At 34.9% G+C, this 22,254-nt stretch overlaps 1 protein-coding gene across 3 annotated transcripts in view; it reads left to right on the top strand.

Moving 5' to 3' along the window:
• Nucleotides 1–22,254, top strand: part of S1P (membrane-bound transcription factor site-1 protease) — a 62,317-nt gene that overhangs the window by 34,538 nt on the left and 5,525 nt on the right. For 2 of the 3 annotated variants that reach the window (XM_069825420.1, XM_069825421.1), the window contains exons 8-15: nt 2,408–2,545; nt 3,942–4,118; nt 7,358–7,750; nt 9,468–9,594; nt 11,435–11,676; nt 13,693–13,895; nt 15,621–15,764; nt 17,761–17,899. In XM_069825420.1, coding sequence (XP_069681521.1) covers nt 2,408–2,545; nt 3,942–4,118; nt 7,358–7,750; nt 9,468–9,594; nt 11,435–11,676; nt 13,693–13,895; nt 15,621–15,764; nt 17,761–17,899 — 1,563 coding nt within the window. Of the gene's footprint in view, nt 1–2,407; nt 2,546–3,941; nt 4,119–7,357; nt 7,751–9,467; nt 9,595–11,434; nt 11,677–13,692; nt 13,896–15,620; nt 15,765–17,760; nt 17,904–22,254 lie in introns of all 3 variants that reach the window. The other variant, XM_069825422.1, reaches the window with a different exon arrangement.

Below are 22,254 nucleotides of genomic sequence, written 5' to 3'. Positions count from 1 at the left end.
AAAATTTCATTACACTTCATTGGTCGAAAGTGGAATGACGTCATATAAACGAAATAGTCATTAAAATTGACTTGCCCTGATCCAAATTATTACCCCATGAAGTTCGTCAGTTGAATTTTTCCGCACTCTGTATTGCTAATAGATTATGAAAAGTAATTCATGGAATTGTTGATGATTTAAATGTGTAAAGGGAATATTTTGTAAGAAATGATGCATTTCAGTCATTAGAAACCTCAAGAATTATTTTGAAGAAGAGGGTTGATCAAGTTGTAACTTCCAAAGGGAAGAGTTCAGTTGCACTGAGGAGAAAGGCAACACAGTTGTGAATTTAATAGTCTATAGAAAGTGCTGTATATGTGTGAATACTCTGTGCCATCGAATAATACGCGCACCGTAATTTTAGGGGAGGAAAAAAGCCTGTAATTTGTGTTTTATGTACAAGAAATTAATCCTAAATAATGATGTATTCCAAAACTAAATAAAATATCAATTTATTTTAAGAAACACATCATAATCTTCACATGCTGCTGTAGCTTCTGGGATTGTACGTACAACAGCAAATTAGAAAACACTGTCTTGGATAATTTTCTAGACTGATGGAGGTCATGATGAATGGTTCCAGCCAATCAGAAAGAGACCATCCAATGTCTCACCTCTCATGCCATCTATGCAAGAGACGTAGAACATTTTTGTTGTACTGTGCAAAGAGAGGAGTCCTGTTAGTCATTCGTTGACAATTCAGAAGAATAGTTGGAATTGCAGACTGGAAAGAATCATGAACTAATCATTAGAATCGATTCATAAAGTATGATTGAATCATTGGAGTCGATTCATAATGTATAATTGAATTGATGGAATCGACTTCTGTAAAAGAATAGTGTTGCCCAATTCTGCGTCATACACACTGAGTTGTGAGGCCGGACAATACTATAGTATAACAGGATCCAGTGTTTGATGTGAAATGCTGCCAACCTTATTTCAAATAATGCGTGCACCTCAGTTTTTCTTTGCTAAATTCTCGAAAAAATATGCACAGAGTATTTGCATATATACGGTATTTTTTTTAGGTTCTTTCATGTCTGAAATGTGTAGGAGAAATATTTCCATAACAAGATTTAGTTTATAGTAATCTTCAAAATAATATACACATGTTGTTGTTATTGTTTTCTAATGCCAGGCGTTTGACAATAAAGTCATTTGACCTCTTGCACTCCAATATTTTTCAAAGATATTATCATGACCAGCCACTGAAGCACAGATTTTGAGGTGTTCCGAATCCATTTCTTGGTTTGAGTTGCACAATGGACAGTTAGGGGACTGATATATTCCAATTCTATGCAGGTGTTTGGCCAAACAATCATGGCCTGTTGCCAATCTAAATGCAGCTACAGACGATTTTTGTGGTAAATCGGGAATTAACTGTGGATTTTGATGCAGAGAGTTCCATTTTTTCCCTTGGGATTGTGTTATCAAATTTTGTTTGTTGAAGTTTAAGTATGTAGATTTAATAAATCTTTTCACAGAGTAATACGTAGATTTAGTAACAGGTCTGTAAGTAGCAGTGCTGTACTTCTTTGCTAAAGCATCCGCATTCTCATTTCCCAGGATTCCACAATGGGATGGTATCCATAGGAATATAATTCTTTTATTGAGTGATATTAATTGAGAGAGCATTTTAGTTATTTCTGCTGTTTGAGATGAAGGTGTGTTTAGAGACGATTGATAGAATAGCTGCTTTGGAGTCTGGCAATATAACTGCATTTTTAAATTTACTGATGTGGCATAGAAGATTCCTGAGACTTTCACTTATTGCAATGATTTCTCCACCAAAACTTGTTGTTCCATACCCAAGAGATCTATAAAGTGAGAAGAGACAGCATGTAATACCTGCACCGGCACCTTGTTCTCTGGAGATCAAGGATCCTTCAGTGTATAAATGAAGCCAGTTTTGTGGAGGGATTTACACATGTAAATACGTGTTTTTTTATATCTGTTCGTCTTTAGATCTTTACATTGTCATCATCATCCTTCGTCTATACTTCAAGCCTTTTTTTTTTAACGTGGGAGCATAGTACTGTAATTTATAATAGTACAGTAATCAAGAGGTTCATCTTTTTTCCAATAAAAGTAACATATTGAGAAAGAGTGATATTGCTAAACCTGTAGTATTTAACAGAATGTTTAACAAATACAATTCTTATGTGCTTAATGGATCAAATATTTTATTTTGTCTAAGCCCTTGGTTACTGCAGTTTTTCATTGGGTTTTTAAAGTCAGTCATGATGATATATTGTTTTCTATTAAAATCTGTATAATCTTCTTTATATTGCCCATATCTGAAACTTTGTTATAGTTGTTATTAAATGCGTGAAATACTTTATAATTATGAACAACTATACTATTGCAGGTACGGACGAGTGAAGCCTGATATTGTCACGTATGGTTCTGCAGTTCGAGGATCCAGCATTAAAGGCAGCTGTCGCACTCTCTCTGGCACCAGTGTTGCATCTCCTGTTGTGGCTGGAGCTGTCACTCTTCTGGCCAGGTTTGTGCCACAAGTTGTGAGAATTCAGACTTTGAATGCAGTACTCACTTAAATATAATATTGAGACATAGAAAGACTTATGGAGCAAAGTTGGTTCTCTTAATAATGCAAGAGATTACAGACTGAAATAGCTTAGGTTCAAGTCCAGGTAACTTCTGAATCTCTCAGGTTACATCCACCCAAGTATTTAATTGAATATCAGGTCTTTACCAAGATACAAAGGAGGCCAGAATATGATGCAAATCACATCACCTTGATCTAGTGCTGAGTTTAAAAAGCGTGGAAGCTCTTGGCCACTTCCATACCCTGTACATGATTCACCTGCAAACAAATACAGTAGAATCTATTTAGTACAATTTTCTAGAGACAAAAAAATTTGAATGTCATATACAGGAAAACGTACTACTCAAAAACATTTTTTTTCTCATCTGCATTAAAAACATTTGAGCTATAGTTTCCTATAATGTATGGAAGTGTAGTATTTTTCCACGATTCGACAGTGTCATTATTCACACTTGCAGCCTTGCCTCGGAAACATTTGTACATTAGACTGTGATGGTTCTTGTACCTTTCAATTCAACCGTTTGAAGCTTTGAAGTCTGAAAGTCCTATCTGTAATGCTAAATGTGCTGTTTTAGCACAAACCATGGTACCATCGATGGGTGTATTCGAAGCACGGACTTGTTTGAACCATTTTAGTAACACGTTTTCAAACACTGGAAACTGATCTCACATACACATTTTCGTTTGCCACTTTTTCCTTCTAAATATGCTGCTTTGATTATTTATTTATTTATTTTTGCTATCATATTCAGTGTTGACAGAGGAATGTTGAGTTTCTGCACAATATTAATGCGCTTCATGTGTGGGTTATAGTCCACTTCTTGAATTATGTTCGGTTGTGGCTTCGATTCCCATTTGGATTGATTATCTGTTTGGGTTTTTTTTCCCGAGGTTTTTTCCAACTGTAAAGCGAATGTCAGGTAATCTATGGTGAATCCGCCAAATACCATCTCACTAATTCCATCGATACCATAGACCTAGTAGTTGATACAGCGTCATTAAATAACCAACTAAAAAATATTTCATACTATGAGAAAATAAAAAAAGTATTTCACTCGAAATAAAACCCTGATATAGGTGACAAAATTGCTAACTGAATAACACAGCTCATGTACATACTGCAGTTATGCATTTCCTTCATTTCAAACTTTTAATGAAAGGAACGTGTGCCCTCTGCCCCTTCTCCTTTCATCCTGCTACTCTGAGTGTGTGCCTAGATGTTGGTGAAATAATAAGATAGATTGTTCATGTGTTTAGACTTCGATTTTGTAAACTTGTACAGTTGCACCCACTGCTGGATTTAATGCTGTGCGGATTAATCTGTTGTGTTTAGTGGTGTACTTCATCGTGGGAACGCTATTAACCCAGCCAGCATGAAACAGGCCCTGATGGCATCTGCACGCAGACTTCCAGGTGTTAACATGTTCGAACAGGGTCATGGCAAGCTTGACTTGCTCAAGGCTTACCAGATTCTGAACAGCTACAAGCCCCAAGCCAGCCTAAGTCCCAGGTAACGTCTTCACATTCTTAGAAGCAGAATCATTAATTCATCATTATTATGTCATTAAATTCCTGAAGAAATGTTCTTGAGATCCATAGAGGCTGTTAAGCTGTTATGTGAATACCAGAAGTATTTTGAGTAAAATTACAGATCATTTTAATTCTGTGGTGTTGTATCTGAAGTACCTAGAAAATTTGTTAACTGAATGCCCTTCATTTTAGAGAATTATTGGCTATTTTTTGGCAGATAAGAAATTTACTGTATGATATCATCTATCAGTTCACGTCATGAAGTAAATTATTATTATTATTATTATTATTATTATTATTATTATTATTATTATTATTATTATAAACAGAGACTAAACAAGCTTGGAAAAAGAGAGATGAATGGAGACATATTTGGAATCGACCTTCCAAAAGGAGGACAGGATAAGAGAACGATTATTATTATTATTATTATTATTATTATTATTATCATCATCATTATCATCATTATTATTATTGTTGTTATTATTATTATTATTATTATTATTATTATTATTATTATTATTATTATCTTGTGAAATCTAAAATTAAATCGGATAAATTATCATGGCTTCAAAATATTAATGAAAATCTTAAAATGGAACCAAAAAAGTTTTGGAAATATGTTGAATCATTTCGGAAGACAGATAATTATCCCTCTGAATTAATTCTTAACGATAAACACATCACAGATCAATTAGACATTGTCAATGCTTCTGCTGATCACTTCAAATCTTTTCAGACTAAACACAGCCATACATATGAAAACATTATTACGAATATAACAGACTCATTACCTATACCTAAAGTAACACATGATGACGTTCGTAAAGCAATTAAAAAACTGAAACCAACAAAAACAACTGGCACTGACGGTATTCCAGATTTTATAATTAAAGGATGCTCTAATATATTTATTCCTCTTTTAGCTCACATATTTAATATTAGTTTGAAAAATGGTGAATTTCCCTCACTATGGAAACAAGCTGCAATTATTCCTATATTTAAAAACAGAAAAAGAAATGATGTCAGAAACTACAGACCTATCTCGATCCTAAATAACTTTTCAAAAATTTTTGAAACCATTATTCACAGACATATATCGTTTTATGTGAAAAACAAGCTCAATTCTTCACAACATGGATTTACTAAAACTGAATCCACTGTCACTAACCTGGTCACATATCTAAATCAAATTGTACCAATAATTGAAACGCAGGGACAAACTGATTCAATATATTTTGATTTCAGCAAAGCTTTTGGTGTAGTTCCGCACTATATCCTTCTTCATAAGTTAGGAAATATTGGCCTTTCTGTAAGCTACGTAAAGTGGTTCGAAAATTATTTAAGTAATAGAGTTTCATGTGTAAAACTGTTTAATATACACTCTTATTCTTATAATATAAATTGCGGAGTTCCACAGGGATCTACTTTAGGACCTCTCCTATTTATTATATTCATAGATGATATATGTAAAAGAATAAGTTCTGACTGTTTATTATTTGCAGACGATTTTAAAATTTTTCGTACAATCAAAAGTAGTACTGACTGTCAATCACTTCAATGTGACATTAATTCATTCGCTAAATGGTCGGAAGACAATGGTATGAAAATTAACGTATCTAAAACTAATGTAATAACCTTTTCTAGAAAAACTTCTTCACTGAAATTTAATTATTATCTAAATAATGTACTAATTAACAGAACGGATTGCGTAAAAGATTTGGGAATATTCTTCGACAGTAAATTGTATTTTCATAGTCACGTTGATTACATTTACAATCACGCAATCAGAATGCTAGGAATAATACGGTCAATAACTTATTCTTTTTCCACGCCTGATTCTCTTTTAATGCTATACTATACATTGGTGCGATCGAAACTCGAATATGCATCTGTAGTTTGGAACTCGATTACAACTACGGACTCGGCTAAATTAGAAAATATACAAAGAAAATTTATATCCTTATGTTCATTCAGATTTCTGTCCATTAATTCCGGGTACAGTTATGAGAGAAAATGTGAATATTTTAATTGTCAAAATCTATATGCTAGACGCCATGAGCTAGATTATCTGTTCTTTTGTAAAGTCCTCAAAGGTGATATATCCTGTGACTCTTTCTTAAACAATATTACCTTACGTATTCCAACAAAAGATATGAGAGCCCACAAACTTTTCTATATTAGAAATTCGAAATTTCTTTCACCAGTCTCCAGATGCATTAAAAATGCCAACATGCATGGCTGCGAATTCGATCCCTTCAGTGTATAGACTTTGTTTGCTCTTGGCAACGATTTATCATTTATGTATTCTTTTAGGCATTATACTCAATTAACATTGTCTCATAGTATTCTTAGTTATCCATTCATCGTCATTATTGTAGTTGTAATTATATTTATGTGTAATAATTATTTTTGTTTTATGTTTTTGTTATATTTGTGCTGAACTGTAATTGGCCACTGGCTGTTGTACAGCACATTAAATAAATAAATAAATAAATAAATAAAAATTATTTTCTAGATTAACTGTTTGTATCAAATTTTTTTACACATATGATCACTCTTTGAGAGATATGATGGAAGCAAAGTATCTAAAAATCCAGTTGTTTTCTTGTTTTTACTATAAACAGTGCAGTAAAAGAACACATAGTTTTTAAGAAGACTGGTAAAACCATTGAAATGTATTGTTGGACTACTTCCTATACCTGTTTTGTAAAGATGGGACATGACATTCATGCTGCAGTCGGAAAAACAACTGAATGTTACATAGCATGGGAGGACTGTTGATATTGTAACAACGGCAGAGTTCTTGACGTCATTTATTGTGAACAGAGTGTCAGCTATTAATATGTTTCGTATTTCATTCTCTGTCGGTTTTTGTATTGTTTTTGTACCTTTGCATTAAAAAAACTGAATAGACTACAGTGGACTATAGTGGACTTTATGTTGTCAGCAAACAGGTGAATATATTAAGAAGATTGATTGATTGATTGATTGATATCTTTGCATTAATTTTATTGTCAATGAATGTTTTAACATCAACTGGTAGCTCGCATCAGCTGATCACATGGTCACCCAGATTAGCAATGTAGCGCTATAGTTCCAAGCATAGTTATGTCCCATCTTTCGAAATAATGTATAATGTTTAGTAACACACACCTGAGTTTGTTTGTGTGACGCCACAGCAAGAAACTATGTAACAGAACAGTGCAATTGTTGCAGCTATGTGGATCTGACAGAATGCCAGTACATGTGGCCATACTGCACGCAGTCACTGTATTACGGGGCGATGCCTACCATAGTAAACGTGACTATCCTGAATGGCTTGGGGGTATCGGGTCGGGTGGTGGGCAAGCCGCAGTGGCACCCGTACACCCCGCAGTTTGGGCAGTACCTGGACATAGCTATCACGTTCTCGGAGCTGCTGTGGCCTTGGTCAGGCTGGATGGCAGTGAGCATTGCCGCAGCTCGCACTGCAGCCAACTGGGAAGGCATTGCACAGGGACACATCGCACTTACCATCGAGTCTCCCCCAGAGGATGGGGAGACAGAGCCACGCCGGTCATCTGTGAAGCTCGCAATCAAGGCTAAGATCATACCAACTCCTCCCAGACAGTAAGTATAGCTACATGTTATGGATCTAAAATTGATTTTACAATGGCCTGTTAGATGCCTCCAGTTAAGAAGTGGTTGTGATCTAGAAATACAGTTTCACAGAGACGAAGGTTGACATAACAGATTAGTATGCATATATTTTTCACATATCCTGCTCCATTGTTCTGGAGAAAAATGTATATAACTTAGAAACTGCTTTCTAGCTGTCGATGATTTGATGAGGATTACTGTATTTACTCGAATATAACATGCACTCCAACTTTTTTTATCCTAAAATCCAGCAAAAAAAAATATTGGCAAATATAATACGCGCTTAAAAACCACTAAACCTTAAAATTATATTATCAAGACAGGTTATAAAGACACCCTTGCCTCTAGCTATACATCACATTCAACCTCACTTGCAGTATTAGAACTGGAACTGCCAGTCATCAGGTTTGGAATGATATCGGAACACTAATTTACAATGACTAACGTCATGCCTCCTTTTCATCAGTAATTAGTGGTAATTTTTTTTAAATGCACGATTGTTAATAGTTGTATACATAAAACCTCAGAATAAAAGAAAAAAGTATCATTGCTGTAGTTAAAAATAATATTCATATTAATAATGATTGTCCTCTGATCACGGTTCTGGCTGACATGTACATCTATTATCAAGCAGTACATCTCACTTAATGATATATGTCAGAGGAAGAACAATTGTTTGTATACATCTGAAGTCTGATTAGTGTAATATGTAGCTAATCGACGATGTATGCAATGGAGGGGGAAGGAACTGGCCATCCTAACCTATTGTCTCCTGGCTTTGTTGCATCATAAGTGATGCCTTGTTATATCACTTATGAGGTTCAGGCCTGTCTTCGGACAGTTGACTAAACAACAGTAATAATTGTTGTCAAAAATGAACATGAAATTACAAATGAAAAGGGTGCAAAAAAGAGAAAAACGAACCTGCAATGGCCATTTCTGTCAGCAGTTTCCTGGCAAGTATCTCATAGCATAAATAGAGCATTAATTTAAATTTGTTCGAGTCAGGATGTGTGCGTGCGAATGTAATGCGCACCACAGTTTTCAAGGCAACATTTTGTTGAATAAGGTACGTATTATAATTGCGTAAATATAGTAATCTGTGTCACACGAAATTTAAAGTATGCATTCCATTACCTACTTTCCTCCATGGAAACGAAGTGTGGGCATACAGGAGGAGACCAAACCAATGATTATAACGTAAGATATTAAATTTATATGGAAAATAACATAATTACATGGATAAATTAACATAAATGTCAGAATTGAAGAAATTAACAATATAATACAGAACAGTACATTGTAAGTTTAATTAGATTTAGTAATGACAAATAATCTGAAGTTTGATTAGTGTAATATGTAACTAGTCAGTGATGTATGCAATGGAGGGGGAAAGGTACTGGTCACTCTACCCCTTATCTCTTGGCCTAGTTGCCTCATGAGTGATGCCTTATTGGTATCACTTATGAGACTCGGACATGTCTTTGGACAGTTGACTAAACAACAGCGGCAAATATTTTAGGGCTTTATCAGACCTATCTGTTCCTGAAGAATAGCTCTTAGTAATGGATCCACCAGATAGATTCCTCTTTCTTTGTATTCTCTGATGATGGAGTTGATATCTCGCTCTTAATCAAAAGAAATAAAGCGAACTTGTGCTGATGCACTATATTTTCCTTTCCCACAGCAAGCGTATTTTGTGGGATCAGTATCACAATCTCAGATATCCACCAGGCTACTTCCCTCGTGATAATCTTCGTATGAAGAATGATCCATTGGATTGGAATGGAGATCATATACATACAAATTTCAAGGTAAATTAAAGAAAACCACTATTTAAACATAACATATTTGCATGAAGGTCAACTAGTGCTTAGAACATAATTTATGTTTGTGACTCTTTCTGATATGCAACACACAGTAATCCCTCTGTATCCACAGTGGATACACTCTGTAACCTATCACAGATATGTGAAACCGTGGATGATAGCTAACCCTATATAATATGTCCTTTTTTCGTTAACATATTATACCTATGATGAAATTTAATTAAACGTCTTGATTACACAACTTTTAACACTATATTACTTCGGAATATGTATTATATGTCTTTCTCGTGTTAAATTCTATTGTACCTGGTTAACATGTTTCGGTTAAGTGTGCTTAAATGCGACAGGCTCATGTCAGTAGATTTACTGGCATGGAAAAGAACTCGTGCGGGACAAAATTCCAGCAGATCCGGCGACGCTGATATAATCTCTGCAGTTGCGAGCGTCGTTAAATAAAACATAACATGTTTCGGGCTGTTTTGGGCCTTCTTGAGAACTGGTTGTTGCTGGTCTTGGCGCCTTTTGTTTTGTTTCCTGTGGGGGTGTGTTTGTGTAGTGTAATGTGGAGTCAAAGAGTGTGTGTGTTCTGAAATTGAGTTGTGTGTTGAGAATTTCATATGGATGTGTTTTTGTGTGTCTGTATATTTCGACAACTCAATTTCAGAACACACACACTCTTTGACTCCACATTACACTACACAAACACACCCCCACAGGAAACAAAACAGAAGGTGCCAAGAGCAGCAACAACCAGTTCTGAAAAAGGCTCATAACAGGCCGAAACATGTAACCAGGCACGATAGAATTTAACACGAGAAAGACATATAATACATATTCCGAAATTTAATTAACAAATTACAATCAATGAGATCATTAGAAGAGGCACATAATAATTCTGTAATACAGCATACAATTTTCTTTCTTGTTTTATTAAGTCGATAATTCTCACTTTTTCACTGATAGAAAGTTCTTCACGTTTTCTCTTAGGATTTGAACTGCAAGAATCACTACTTTTATGTTTTGGTGCCATTTATTAATCTCGTAATAACACTACAGTCTAGTATATACAGTCGCGAAGCTCAATACGTAGTAAATATGCAAACATTATATAGTTGCTCACCACTAGGATCGCTAATATCGCCCCATTACAGGCAATGCAAAATAGTACCGTCACAGTCTTGTTTCTAGCACCCTCAAAACTCAAGCTTCGTGACTGTATATAGTAAACTGTGATAACACTATGAATACACAGAGAAAGAATAGGCCTACATTGTCTGTACAAGTATAGTTAGAGAGACTAACTGGATGTGAGCTAAAAACAATCACTTCAAGCTAAGCACAGATCCTTCCTAGTGAAGCTTTGGCTGCTCTTAGATTAAAGTGATATCCTAAAATGCTTTCCTTGTACTGCAGACGCACAGTGACACCAGTTCCACTCGAGTTACCTACCAGTGTGAAAAGAGCTAAAAAGAATATAAACTTAACAAAAAAAAGAAGTCCCATGATAGTTAACTTTGTAAATCTAACTCCAGGTTCCCTTATTACTAAGTCCGCATGTTGTGTACCTGAAGCTTTCCAGTGTTCAAGCTGGTAGTAGTTTAAAGTTAAGATAGGCCTAATATGTGTTTCCAGACTGAACTTTATCTTCATGCTGTTTCCTGTAACTCACTAGTACACAAAAAGCAGCTGTCACTGCTTCTATTTAAATAGGATACGACTTGGCAGACCCTATTCTGTTCGAAAGGGACCATAAGTGTTGCAGAAAATTCATTCTGTGACCATTGCAGAAAATATGTGATCATTTCTTCATACATGTGTTTTATAGGACATGTACCAACACCTTCGAAACAGCGGCTACTACCTGGAAGTTCTTGGCTCCCCTTTCACTTGCTTTGATGCATCTCAGTATGGAACAGTTCTATTAGTGGATGCAGAGGAAGAGTACTTTCCAGAAGAAGTCGCCAAGCTGAAGAGAGACGTGGACAATGGCCTGTCCCTCATAGTGTTTGCAGACTGGTACAATGTCACTGTTATGAAGAAAGTCAAATTCTATGATGAGAACACCAGGTATGATCTCAGAATTCTAGCATGTAGTTAGAAAATGACTTGATCTAGTAATATCGGTATTAGGTCAATTAGACACAAACTTAAGATTTTTCTAACATTTGATTTCATTTGAGATTCCTGATGTATTATAAGAGTATTTATTTAATTTTAAATGCATTCTTTTATTATAATAATATGTTTTTTTTTACGACTTGCATTGCACATGCTCTGTGCTCGAAAGGAATGGTACACACAGGATCACTTTGGCAGTTTTTTAAATTCATTTTTTTTTTTACCCAACAAATTTAATTTTTCAGGAATTTGGTGTATCAAATCTAGAACAAATTTATAAACAAACATTGCTGATTTACTTCTATAAAAACCACAATAAATTTAAATTTGATCCTCATGAATACCATACCAGACAAAATTACAATTTCTTTCTAAATATTCCGAAATGCCACACAACTGCCGGATTAAAACACAGCAGAAGTTTTGGACCCAAAATATATCATGAATTAATTAGAGCTTACCCTGAGCTAAGTACACTTAACTCACATAGATTTAAGAAACAAATCAGATTAATTATTTAAGCTAATTGAGTTAAAAATTGATACTCTAATATTTATGTACTTTTGTATTTTCTATTTGTATATAGATCCTATTATTACATGCTGTATTATTTTACCACTTATGTTATTGTGCTCAATGAACCCTCTTAATTTTGTGATATATTTTGTATAACTGATCTGAACGGCGCCCGAGCACGAGCTTCTGCTCTTTCAGGCTGCAATGCCTAATGTAGTTCAAGTGTATAGTATTAAATAAATTATTATTATTATTATTATTATTATTATTATTATTATTATTATTATTATTATTTTATGTCGATTATAGTCATAATAGTCATAACTCAAAAGGCATGTTAAAAGATGTGATGAAAATTGATCTATTCTAAAATAGAATGACGGTAAATGAAGTTAACCTGCATAATAAATTAAAAAGAACTCTTTCCTCAACAGTATCCAAACCCTGAACTTTGTAGTCTGTGAGCAAACCCTCTGGCACAGAGGTATTGAAATTTTTGCAATGAATTGCCATAATTTGGGTTATTGTATAATGACTGTTAGACATTAATTTGATCTTATTTTCAGATTAATTTCATGCTTTTTGCATTAGTTGTGAAATACCTTTCCCTGATACTATTCAAATAATCATCATCATCATCATCATCCTTTACGAATTAGGCCTCTGTAGACCTGTTTCGGCCCCATCTAGCAGTCTTCTAAAAGGGCTTCCTGGTCAACAATGTCCTCTAGGTTTATACTGCATCATAATTTTTGGGATTCTTGAATTTTCCATTCTTCTTACATGATCTAGCCAATTGAATTTGTATCTGCTGATTTTTTCTTCTACTGACTCTACTTCTAATTGTTCTAAAATTTCTTCATTCCTTTTCGGCCTAAAAGAGTATATCCTGCTGTCCTCCTGAAAAATTTCATTTCCGTTGCTTTGATTCTGTTCATGTCTTTTTTCTTTAATGTCCAAATCTCGCTTCCGTATAAAAGGGAGGGTAATTCTAGTGTATTATATATTTTTATTCTTGTAGATTTTTGTACTAATTTAGCTTTTAATGTATTGTTTATTATTCCTAGAATTTGTGTAAATTTGGTAATTTCCTTGTTCACATCTTTTTCATTTTGATAAGATATTCCACAACACAGATAATTGAAATTTTGTACTTGTTCGAGGCATTGGTTATTGTGTACTATTCAAATAATACTGGGTTGAAATCTGTTGTTACGTTGTTGTGGTGTGAATCATGCTTTGTAAGGATCCTCTGAGGCTATACATACGTAATTTCTATACTCTTAAATAGTAAACATACGTATTTCGTTTCATTAATTATTTTAGAGCTAGAAACACATTAATGCTGTCCATTGTATTATTAAAATCTGTCATGGTATTTCACCCATCCTGTGAATTCAGATCTGGACTTGATTCAGATTTGTGAGTGGTATTTTTGTTGCTCTACAGGCAGTGGTGGATGCCTGACACAGGAGGTGCCAATGTTCCAGCCCTGAATGACCTTTTGTCCTCTTGGGGCATTGCTTTGGGAGACAGAGTGTTCGAAGGCGACTTCACATTGGGAGATCACGATATGTACTTTGGCTCTGGCACTACAATAGCCCGTTTTCCAGAAAATGGCATTGTTATATCCCAGAAACTGAAAGACCAAGGTTAGGATCTTCAGATTTCATCATTATAATGAAAGCAATTTAAGAACTGGAAGAAGGAAAATAAATAGGTTACTGGTATATTATGATTATGATGATAATGACTACAACGATGACAGTGACAATAAGCATTCAAAGATTTCACGCAGTTGACCTGTTTTGTTCTCTAAATAAAAACATAACATACAAATAAATAAATTTAATGGGCAAGTAATTAAAGTATTATACTTGTTAGATCTTATATTCACTGTTAGACAATTAATAGTCAAGAGATGGGAATACAATAATAGTACATTATGCAACGAGTCTATAATGGTAGTAATTAAGATGCGAGTATGTTTATGAAATGAGCGCAAGCGAGTTTCACAATTTTCATACGAGCGTCTTAATTACCATTATAGTCAAGTTTCATACGACTTTTTATGCTCGACCATATTTCTAACTTGAAATTATTCATTAGTATTCATGTTATTCTTATCTGTCTGAGGAGCGGAACTGACTTTGTGCAATACCTCGTAAATTGTGAGATGTGCGCAACGCGAAAGTATTGATTTTTTCCGAGAAACAGATGTCGACATTGACCTTGACATTGAAAAAGGAGATGACAAATTGAATTTATTTGAATATTATTTACAATCAATGCTAATTATAGTAACAGAACTGACTTTATTTCAAATATAGGTGATTTATTGATTTATTGTTGTCTTTCTATTGCATATCCGAGAATAATCGATACTTGCGCTTTCATATTGCTACAATGGTATTTTCTGATTGGTGTAACACCTGAACTTTAATGAATAGGTGTTCTTTAATGAGGTTCATTAAAGGACTGCTACCAGGTGTATAATTACTACATTTCGGCATGGTCGAGCATAAAGTTATTTTCATTGCTTTTGACTCAATTGACAGGAATAAAATATGGGAAGCTTTAGAGAAACTCAAAATTAATAGATATATGATTACAAGATTTAAAAGTATATATTCATATTGCATTGTGTAAGAGCAGAAAATAAAAAAATTAAGATTGTTTAAAACGTCGGAAGGAGTTAGACAAGGAAGTGTACTCCCTCCATTATTGTTTAATGTAGCATTAGATGAAATTGTAAAAATTATGAAAAATAAAGACACAGAAGAAAATCTGAAAATTTTGATATTTGGATATGATATATTAATATGGGAAGAAAATAAAACTGGATGAATGGGAGGGACAATTAGAAAATATGGCCTGCATCTAAATCTTGAGAAGTGTTTAGTGATGAGGATTGAAAGAGGACAGTCGGGTAGTGGTTGCATTAAAATCGGAAATCACATTTTAAAAGAAGTGAAGTTATTAGACAGATGTTAGGAGTTCAAAAATTATAAGATACATGAGTGAAAATGAGATTAAAATGGTTCGGTCATTTGAAAAGAATGATTTGAAAGAAGAATATCAAGGCAAGACAGGACTTTGTGGAGAAGACCTACAATTGAGTGGAAATGTCTGCTGATAATGATGATGACGAAGACTTGGTTCTTTGTATGTGTGTCTTTTTGGAGTGCAGTTTGAGGGAAACTTTCGATATGAGCTCATTAACAGTTTCCTTGTTAGAAATAGATAGTTCGTGTAAGTAATATTTAGCATTTAGTTTCAGAACAATGGAAGTGTATGAACATGTGAGCCATAATTATCACTGTCAGGTAGCTGTGGTGATGACAAAAATTTTCAGTGAACATCACAATCATTTTCAGGTCAGGAGGTCTTAGGACAAGAAACTGAAGCCACAGAAAACGTTCCTATACTGGGACTGCTTCAGAGTAAAGCTGGGGAGAAGAGTGGACGTGTAGTGGTGTATGGGGACTCCAACTGTCTGGACAACAGTCATCTGCAAAAGGGTAATGGACATATCTTGTGACTATAGAGTAGATGCATTCTTCCTATCACATTTTTCAATGTATTGTTCACATGAAAATGTGTTCTAGGTGATGAGTTTGAGAGAGTGTTCTGGAATAGCTGTCTAATTAAAAATGTTCATGTGTATAAATTCTAATCAGTAACAGTGCCGACATTTTTATTTGGGGAGGTGTGTGCATTCAATTAAAGAAAATCAAGATGGGTATCCTAGTGATATTACAATAACATCTGCAAAACAGAGAGGAAGGCGAAGAAGTACTGCTAAATTTCCGAAATTTCATTCTATTTTCCTTAGTTCTTGTTCATTATTGTATTCTAAAACTATTTGCATTGTGCATGTTACACAGAAGAGATGATTTAGTTGTGTCTGCTTCCTAATGTTTCATAAGATAGTTGTGGGAGTGGAGTTCATATGTTCCAATACACCATCAGGATCCTTCTTTCTTGTACTCCAAACTATTGAATTTTTTTTTTTTCTTGGTTATTTAATGACGCTATGTTATTTAGTATCGATGGTATTGATGATAGTGAGATGGTATTTGGTGAGTTGAGGCCGAGGATTCGCCATAGATTACCTGACATTCACCTTACGGTTGGGAAAACCTAAGAAAAAATTCAACCAGGTAATCAGCCCAAGTGGAAATCGAACTCTTGCCCGAATACAACTCTGGATTGACAGGCAAGCTCCTTAGCTGACTGCTACACAAGTGGCTGTTATCAAAACTGTTTCTTGTTATAGTTTGTTACTTGTGGAAAGAAATTTTGTCTTAAATATTAGTAATGATAAACATATGTTTTATTTTCCTTTTATGGACCACCTGGATGCAACTCAAAAATACTACATAAACAAGTTAAGTTAGGATTTAAAAAAGGCTTAACAAAGTAAATCATGAACAGTGTCTGTTTATGTAAAGTGATAATAGGAACTATGAGGTAATTGCTAAAGAAAAGTTGTGAACTAACTATAACAATAATTAAAATACAGTAGAATCTTGGTACAGTAGAGCATCGATTATCTGAATACCAATCAACTGAAACATCAGTTAACTGAAAGCATTCCAATCGGCAAATTCAAAATTGCACTTTCGCCATGTAGAAGTTCCTTTAGTGCTGTTTGCGAGATTTGGCTGCAAAAAAGAGTCTCAGCTCTGAAGGAAAGAAAATTTTGGACTTCTTTTTCTAAGCTGTATTTCCTACTTTAATAACCTTTTTGAACTTGTGAAACTAGGCTAGTCAGTTCTCTGTTTTATTTGTAAGACGTGTGATACAAAATATGTATGTACAGTTTTGTGTTTAATATCAGTGTTTCTTTATTTCATACTGCTCCTATGATACCGGTACAATTTGTTTTCGTAAATGATCGGTTATCCGGAAAATCATTTATCCTTAATTGTTTCGGATAATCGATGCTGTACTGTAATTCGAAGTAATGGGGGGTATGACATTACCTTGGATTTGGAATAACTCAGATTACATGGAAAGTTGTAGGAAAAATCTTAAGACATGAAAGAAAATCAATAACAGCTAAAGCTAAGGGCATTCTCTTATAATTTTTTCATGTTATGACTCAGATTATTAGCTAAAAAGGAACTCCAATATTGAGGTTATTTTTAAGACTTCGTAAGCCACTTCTGCTTCAAGAAGTTGCATCATTTTTGCGCGACACTGTCACACTATTGCTTGAGTAACAGAATGTCTTCTAATTGTTGTGACAGAGAGATGCGGTCACTGACAGAAGAGATCCGCTTTAAGAGAACAAGGATGCACGTGATATAGGTGGCCTGGATTTAACAGTCTCGGATTAGCAGCATTCTACTTCTAAATAGGATTGGAATTGTTCTGAAACAAGTTCTGTTATTCAGTATTTTTGTGATGTGGAAGGAGGGTAGACAGATGAGTGGGCATAAGCCCATTGAAGCATCTCTTCTGATACTGCCCCTGCTTTTAACATTGAGAAAATGTCATTTTTACTTTTAGATTGCTTCTGGATGCTGGATGCTCTTCTGGAGTACACATCTACTGGACATCTACCATCAATATTTAAGGATCACCAATCACAGTTCACAAACAAAATCAATGAGCTTCCTCAGAGAATGGAGGGCAATCACCTTTACAGGTAACTAACTCTACATCTGCTGTGTTTAATAGCTAGTAGATAAAAATAAGAAACAAGCATATGGGCATATGAAATCGATCAGTAAAAAACCTCGCATTTTTTTATAGTCTAATTTTTTCCCTATTTATACAATGTGCTGAGGAGAGTGCATTTGCAAAAATATACTATCAAAAGTCAAATGGTTTTCGTATTGTTGAGCAACAAATTTAGCGTATTTTAGAAAAACAAGCCTCTTTCAGCGCTCAGAACTCTGGAACCATTTACTGGAGAACATTGAACGAGAGCTCATTTTGAAGCTGACATTTGGTGGGTTATGATAAGAAGTAATCCTTATTTTTATTGTACACAGAGAGACAGATAATCTGATTTTACTTACTTTTAGGCTTTTTGCCCATTTGTAAAAATGTAAAAAAAATATTGAGAAAAAACCTTGCATTATTAAGAGGGATTCGGCATTGTTTGCTTAGTGTGACAGCAGTAAGTTTCGGGGGTATTAAATAAATTATTTCCACACGCCTAGACTTGAAAGGCACAACACAGCACGCACTGGCCGAGAGATAAAGATAAGCGGGCATTGGACATCATTTTACTCCTGTGTTTATGAAAACCTGTGATAAAGCTAGCCCAGCTATGCGCTACTAGACGAAACATCACGTGTTTATGTCTCCTGGCCTTGCTTGCCTAGGCTAGCTCCCGCCTCACAGTCAGCTGGTTAGCTCACGCACGTACTATTTATTTTCTTTATTTGATTTTTCAATATTTTCTTATTAACATTGCACCAGTAAAAAATACGTATGTATTTGTACTTTAAATCCGGAATCTAACCATATATTTTAAAAATATTTTTTCGTGGGCAAAGGTGTCTTAATTAAGAAAAACCTAAATTTCTCCATTTCCATAAAAAGTAAGAAAAACTGTTTACATGTCAATATAAACTTAAACTTTTCAACATCAAAATAAACCATGATTTTGATCATTGGGTGAAGAGCCACAACAGTTTAAAGTTGCTAATTTTATGGAAATACGATAAATTAAAATATTTTTAATTGAAACACTATGAAGTTCTAATGCCTCAAACTTTGCACAAAGCATTGTATCATAGTTGTCTACTGACAAAAAAAGTTTCATTGTATTTAAAAATTGTAAGGTCAATTTTCTCTACATTTCGGTCGATTTGAGATGGAATAGCCCATATGATATTGCATAGACCAAGACTTCTGAAATAGTAAGTCACAACGACAACTCTCAAACACAATCGTCATATTTTCAGTGAAATTAAATGTTTTGATACTCTGTGAGTTCCGAGATACAGTCAGTCTGAAAGTGTACTGAAAGTATGCAGAAAATTTCTTCCCATTTCTCCCACTATATTCTATATCGGTAGTTGATTATCAGGTACTAAAAGTTAAAAATGACGCATTAGTGGCTGTGATGTAGGTTAAAACTTGTTTTGAGGTCTTGTTCAGAAAACTGAAATCTAACAAAAGAGAGTTGGCTCACAAATACTGAAGAATGAATCAAATGAAGCATGTTTGCTGTTTGTAAATAACAACTGAGACTATTCATTTGAACTTGAGTTTCTAAAGCAACGACCATCTACTGAAGCCACTCACGTGACTACATCAGCAGAAGCTGTAGCCAATGGTATAGACTGGCGCGAACTTCGTCAATTAGACAGCAAATACAGAATTTCATCATTCGTTACAATTAGCTACCACTGGCAATGGCATTATTTTATACCAGAGCGGAGTATTGCTTGCTTGTTTATAACTGTAGCTTGTTGAAATATTAGCTTTTAGTGTCTAAAAATCTATTTCCTGTTCATTGTTTGTAAAATATAGAATCAAGACATGAAATGTTCTTACAGTCGAGCCGTTCTTATTTCCAGCGTGGTCACGCCTTCTCGACTTTTGGCGCGACGAAGGTAGGCAATAGCGGTGTTGCTAAATCTCTGTCAACCCAATAGTGAACGAACGCAGTTCTAATAGCTGGTTGTCGAACAATCAGTCGGTAGTGCAGTGTTATTGTTGTTAGTGCTGTGTTATCGCTGAGGTTTGAGCATCATAATGCTGCGGAGGAGTCGGAAGACCATCAATTTGCAAAGCAGAGGAATGATTCTTAGCATTAGAGATTATTTCGAAAATGAACGCGAAAATAAGGGTAGTTTATTGTCTTTAATGCAAGTGATGCAAAGAACAGCTGATGCGTGTGGTGTGAACAAGTGTACGGTTTCTCAAATAATGACAGAGAAGTACGGACAATCCGGCAAAGAAGAAAATAAACTGAGAACTATGGCGGCGGCAGGTAGCAACAATGATTGTAGCGATCTAGGCGTAGCATCTCTAAATTGAACAATACCGGTAGGCAAGGTTCTTCGTGTAATTTTTTTATGTAGCAGTAACTCCTCATCACAAAATTTCTAATACTAACATTTATTTAACTTAATTTACAGGTTGTGTGGTTTTAGTTATTCATTCACATAAAAAAATGTTTATTTATTATATTTTACAGCTTTCTGCCATTTTAGTAATTTCTAATATTGTTTCTGTATTTACGAAAAATCGTTATTTCAAATGGTTGGAAAAACCAATTATAGCACAGCATGGTAAGTCTTCTGTGTCCTGGGATGCTAGGATCAACAATAAGAATCATATATAATATTATGTATTCATATATTACTAATTATTTATCGTAGGAAATAATTTTTCATTCAATGTTTAAGACTAGACATGTGCTAAAACTTCGTTAAGAGTACAAGGGTAGACTTGACAACACAGTAACATCCACCGTGAGCGGGAAGTGGTATGTCATCTGCATAACCTTGACGACAATCACTGCCATTGAAGGAGCGTGTCAGCTGACCAGAAGCTGTCGTGTGATTTGCTGCCGGAAATAAGAACGGCTCGACTGTAGTAGTCTTGTAGTAAATGGGGAGAACCAAAATTTATGCTGAAAAAGGTAAATCCAACTAAGAACTGGAAAATATGACGCTGTTTTCGCCATAATGATGAGATTTTGAGTCATTGAGAATAATTTTGATAAGCTCAAAGTATGGTGGGGAGAAAGGAAAACTTAAAAACCAAAATATTACACTGAAAATTTTAACTTTATATGCATGATAGTATTGTCAATAGAAACTGAATTTGTCACATACCTTTCTGGCACCACAAGACAAATGAGACGATGTTGTTACATAGATCCTTAGCTCAGTTATCATTGTAATATAAACACTTCCTTTCATGTTTAACAGTAATGAACATAAAATCTCTGCTTGCCTGAACACTTATTGTCCGTGCCCAGGGGAGGAGAGGAGAGTGTTACTAGATACAGTACTGGTACTTTGCCCTGGTCTTGTACTATCCACGTGTTTCACTGGAGACATCAGAAGTCACGTCATTGCTTGCGACAGCTGTAGTTCATCCATTTGTTATGTGACATAAGAATGTATAGGAGGGCCATGTAGCTTTCTTTGGTGTGAGGATTTATCGTTTTGGTCAGACTAATCATTGCACGTGTGTGTGTATCCAATGCCTACCCACTCCACTTGCGTGATTTGGGGTCCACATATTGTGGATAAATGGCAAGATTGTGAACCATTTTTCAAGTTACACACTACTTCAGCAGACCATGCTATGCATAATGTGTATCTGTGTAGAGTTATGTCATGTACTAGTGTGAATGTAAGCGTAGTGTAGGGAATGGGTGAGGATGATGATGAAGATGAGGAAGTAGAATGGGAAACCTGGTGGCAGCACATACCTATTCCTGTCAAATAGCACCAAGCCAGGCTTAACATCCCCATCTAACAGATGAATCACTATCAACAATGACATATGCTTTCTCTTCATATGCATTGCAGAGAAATTTAGGATTTAACCCAGGCATATTGGTGCACAATCTAGTGATTAGAAGTTGTGCACCGCCACCTCTCCTAATCTCAAGATAGAAATTTTACACAGAATCGAACCCGGGCCACTAGTCTGGAGGCAGACATGCTGCCAAAGAGCTAAGTTGGTGGATGACTAATCATCATCTACATAGCAAACACGTTTGTTAAAAATAAGTTCTCGAATTTTGGTAGAAATGCAGCTGTAAAAATTATCATTATAAGGAATGTTGAAAAAGAATAATTCAAATGCGAGCAGAAAACTTATAGTACATTATGCAACGAGCCTATAATGGTAGTAATTAAGACGCGAGTATGTTTATGAAACGAGCGCAAGCGAGTTTCATATTTTTCATATGAGCATCTTAATTACCATTATAGGCAAGTTTCATACGACTTTTTATGCTCGACCATATTTCTAACTTGAAATTATTCATAAGTATTCATGTTATTGTTATCTAAGTGAGGA

This window comes from Periplaneta americana, chromosome 5, assembly GCF_040183065.1.
Source record: "Periplaneta americana isolate PAMFEO1 chromosome 5, P.americana_PAMFEO1_priV1, whole genome shotgun sequence".
Classification (NCBI taxonomy): domain Eukaryota; kingdom Metazoa; phylum Arthropoda; class Insecta; order Blattodea; family Blattidae; genus Periplaneta; species Periplaneta americana.
Note: the sequence above shows the minus strand (reverse complement) of the source record. Positions and strands in the feature narration are given on the sequence as shown.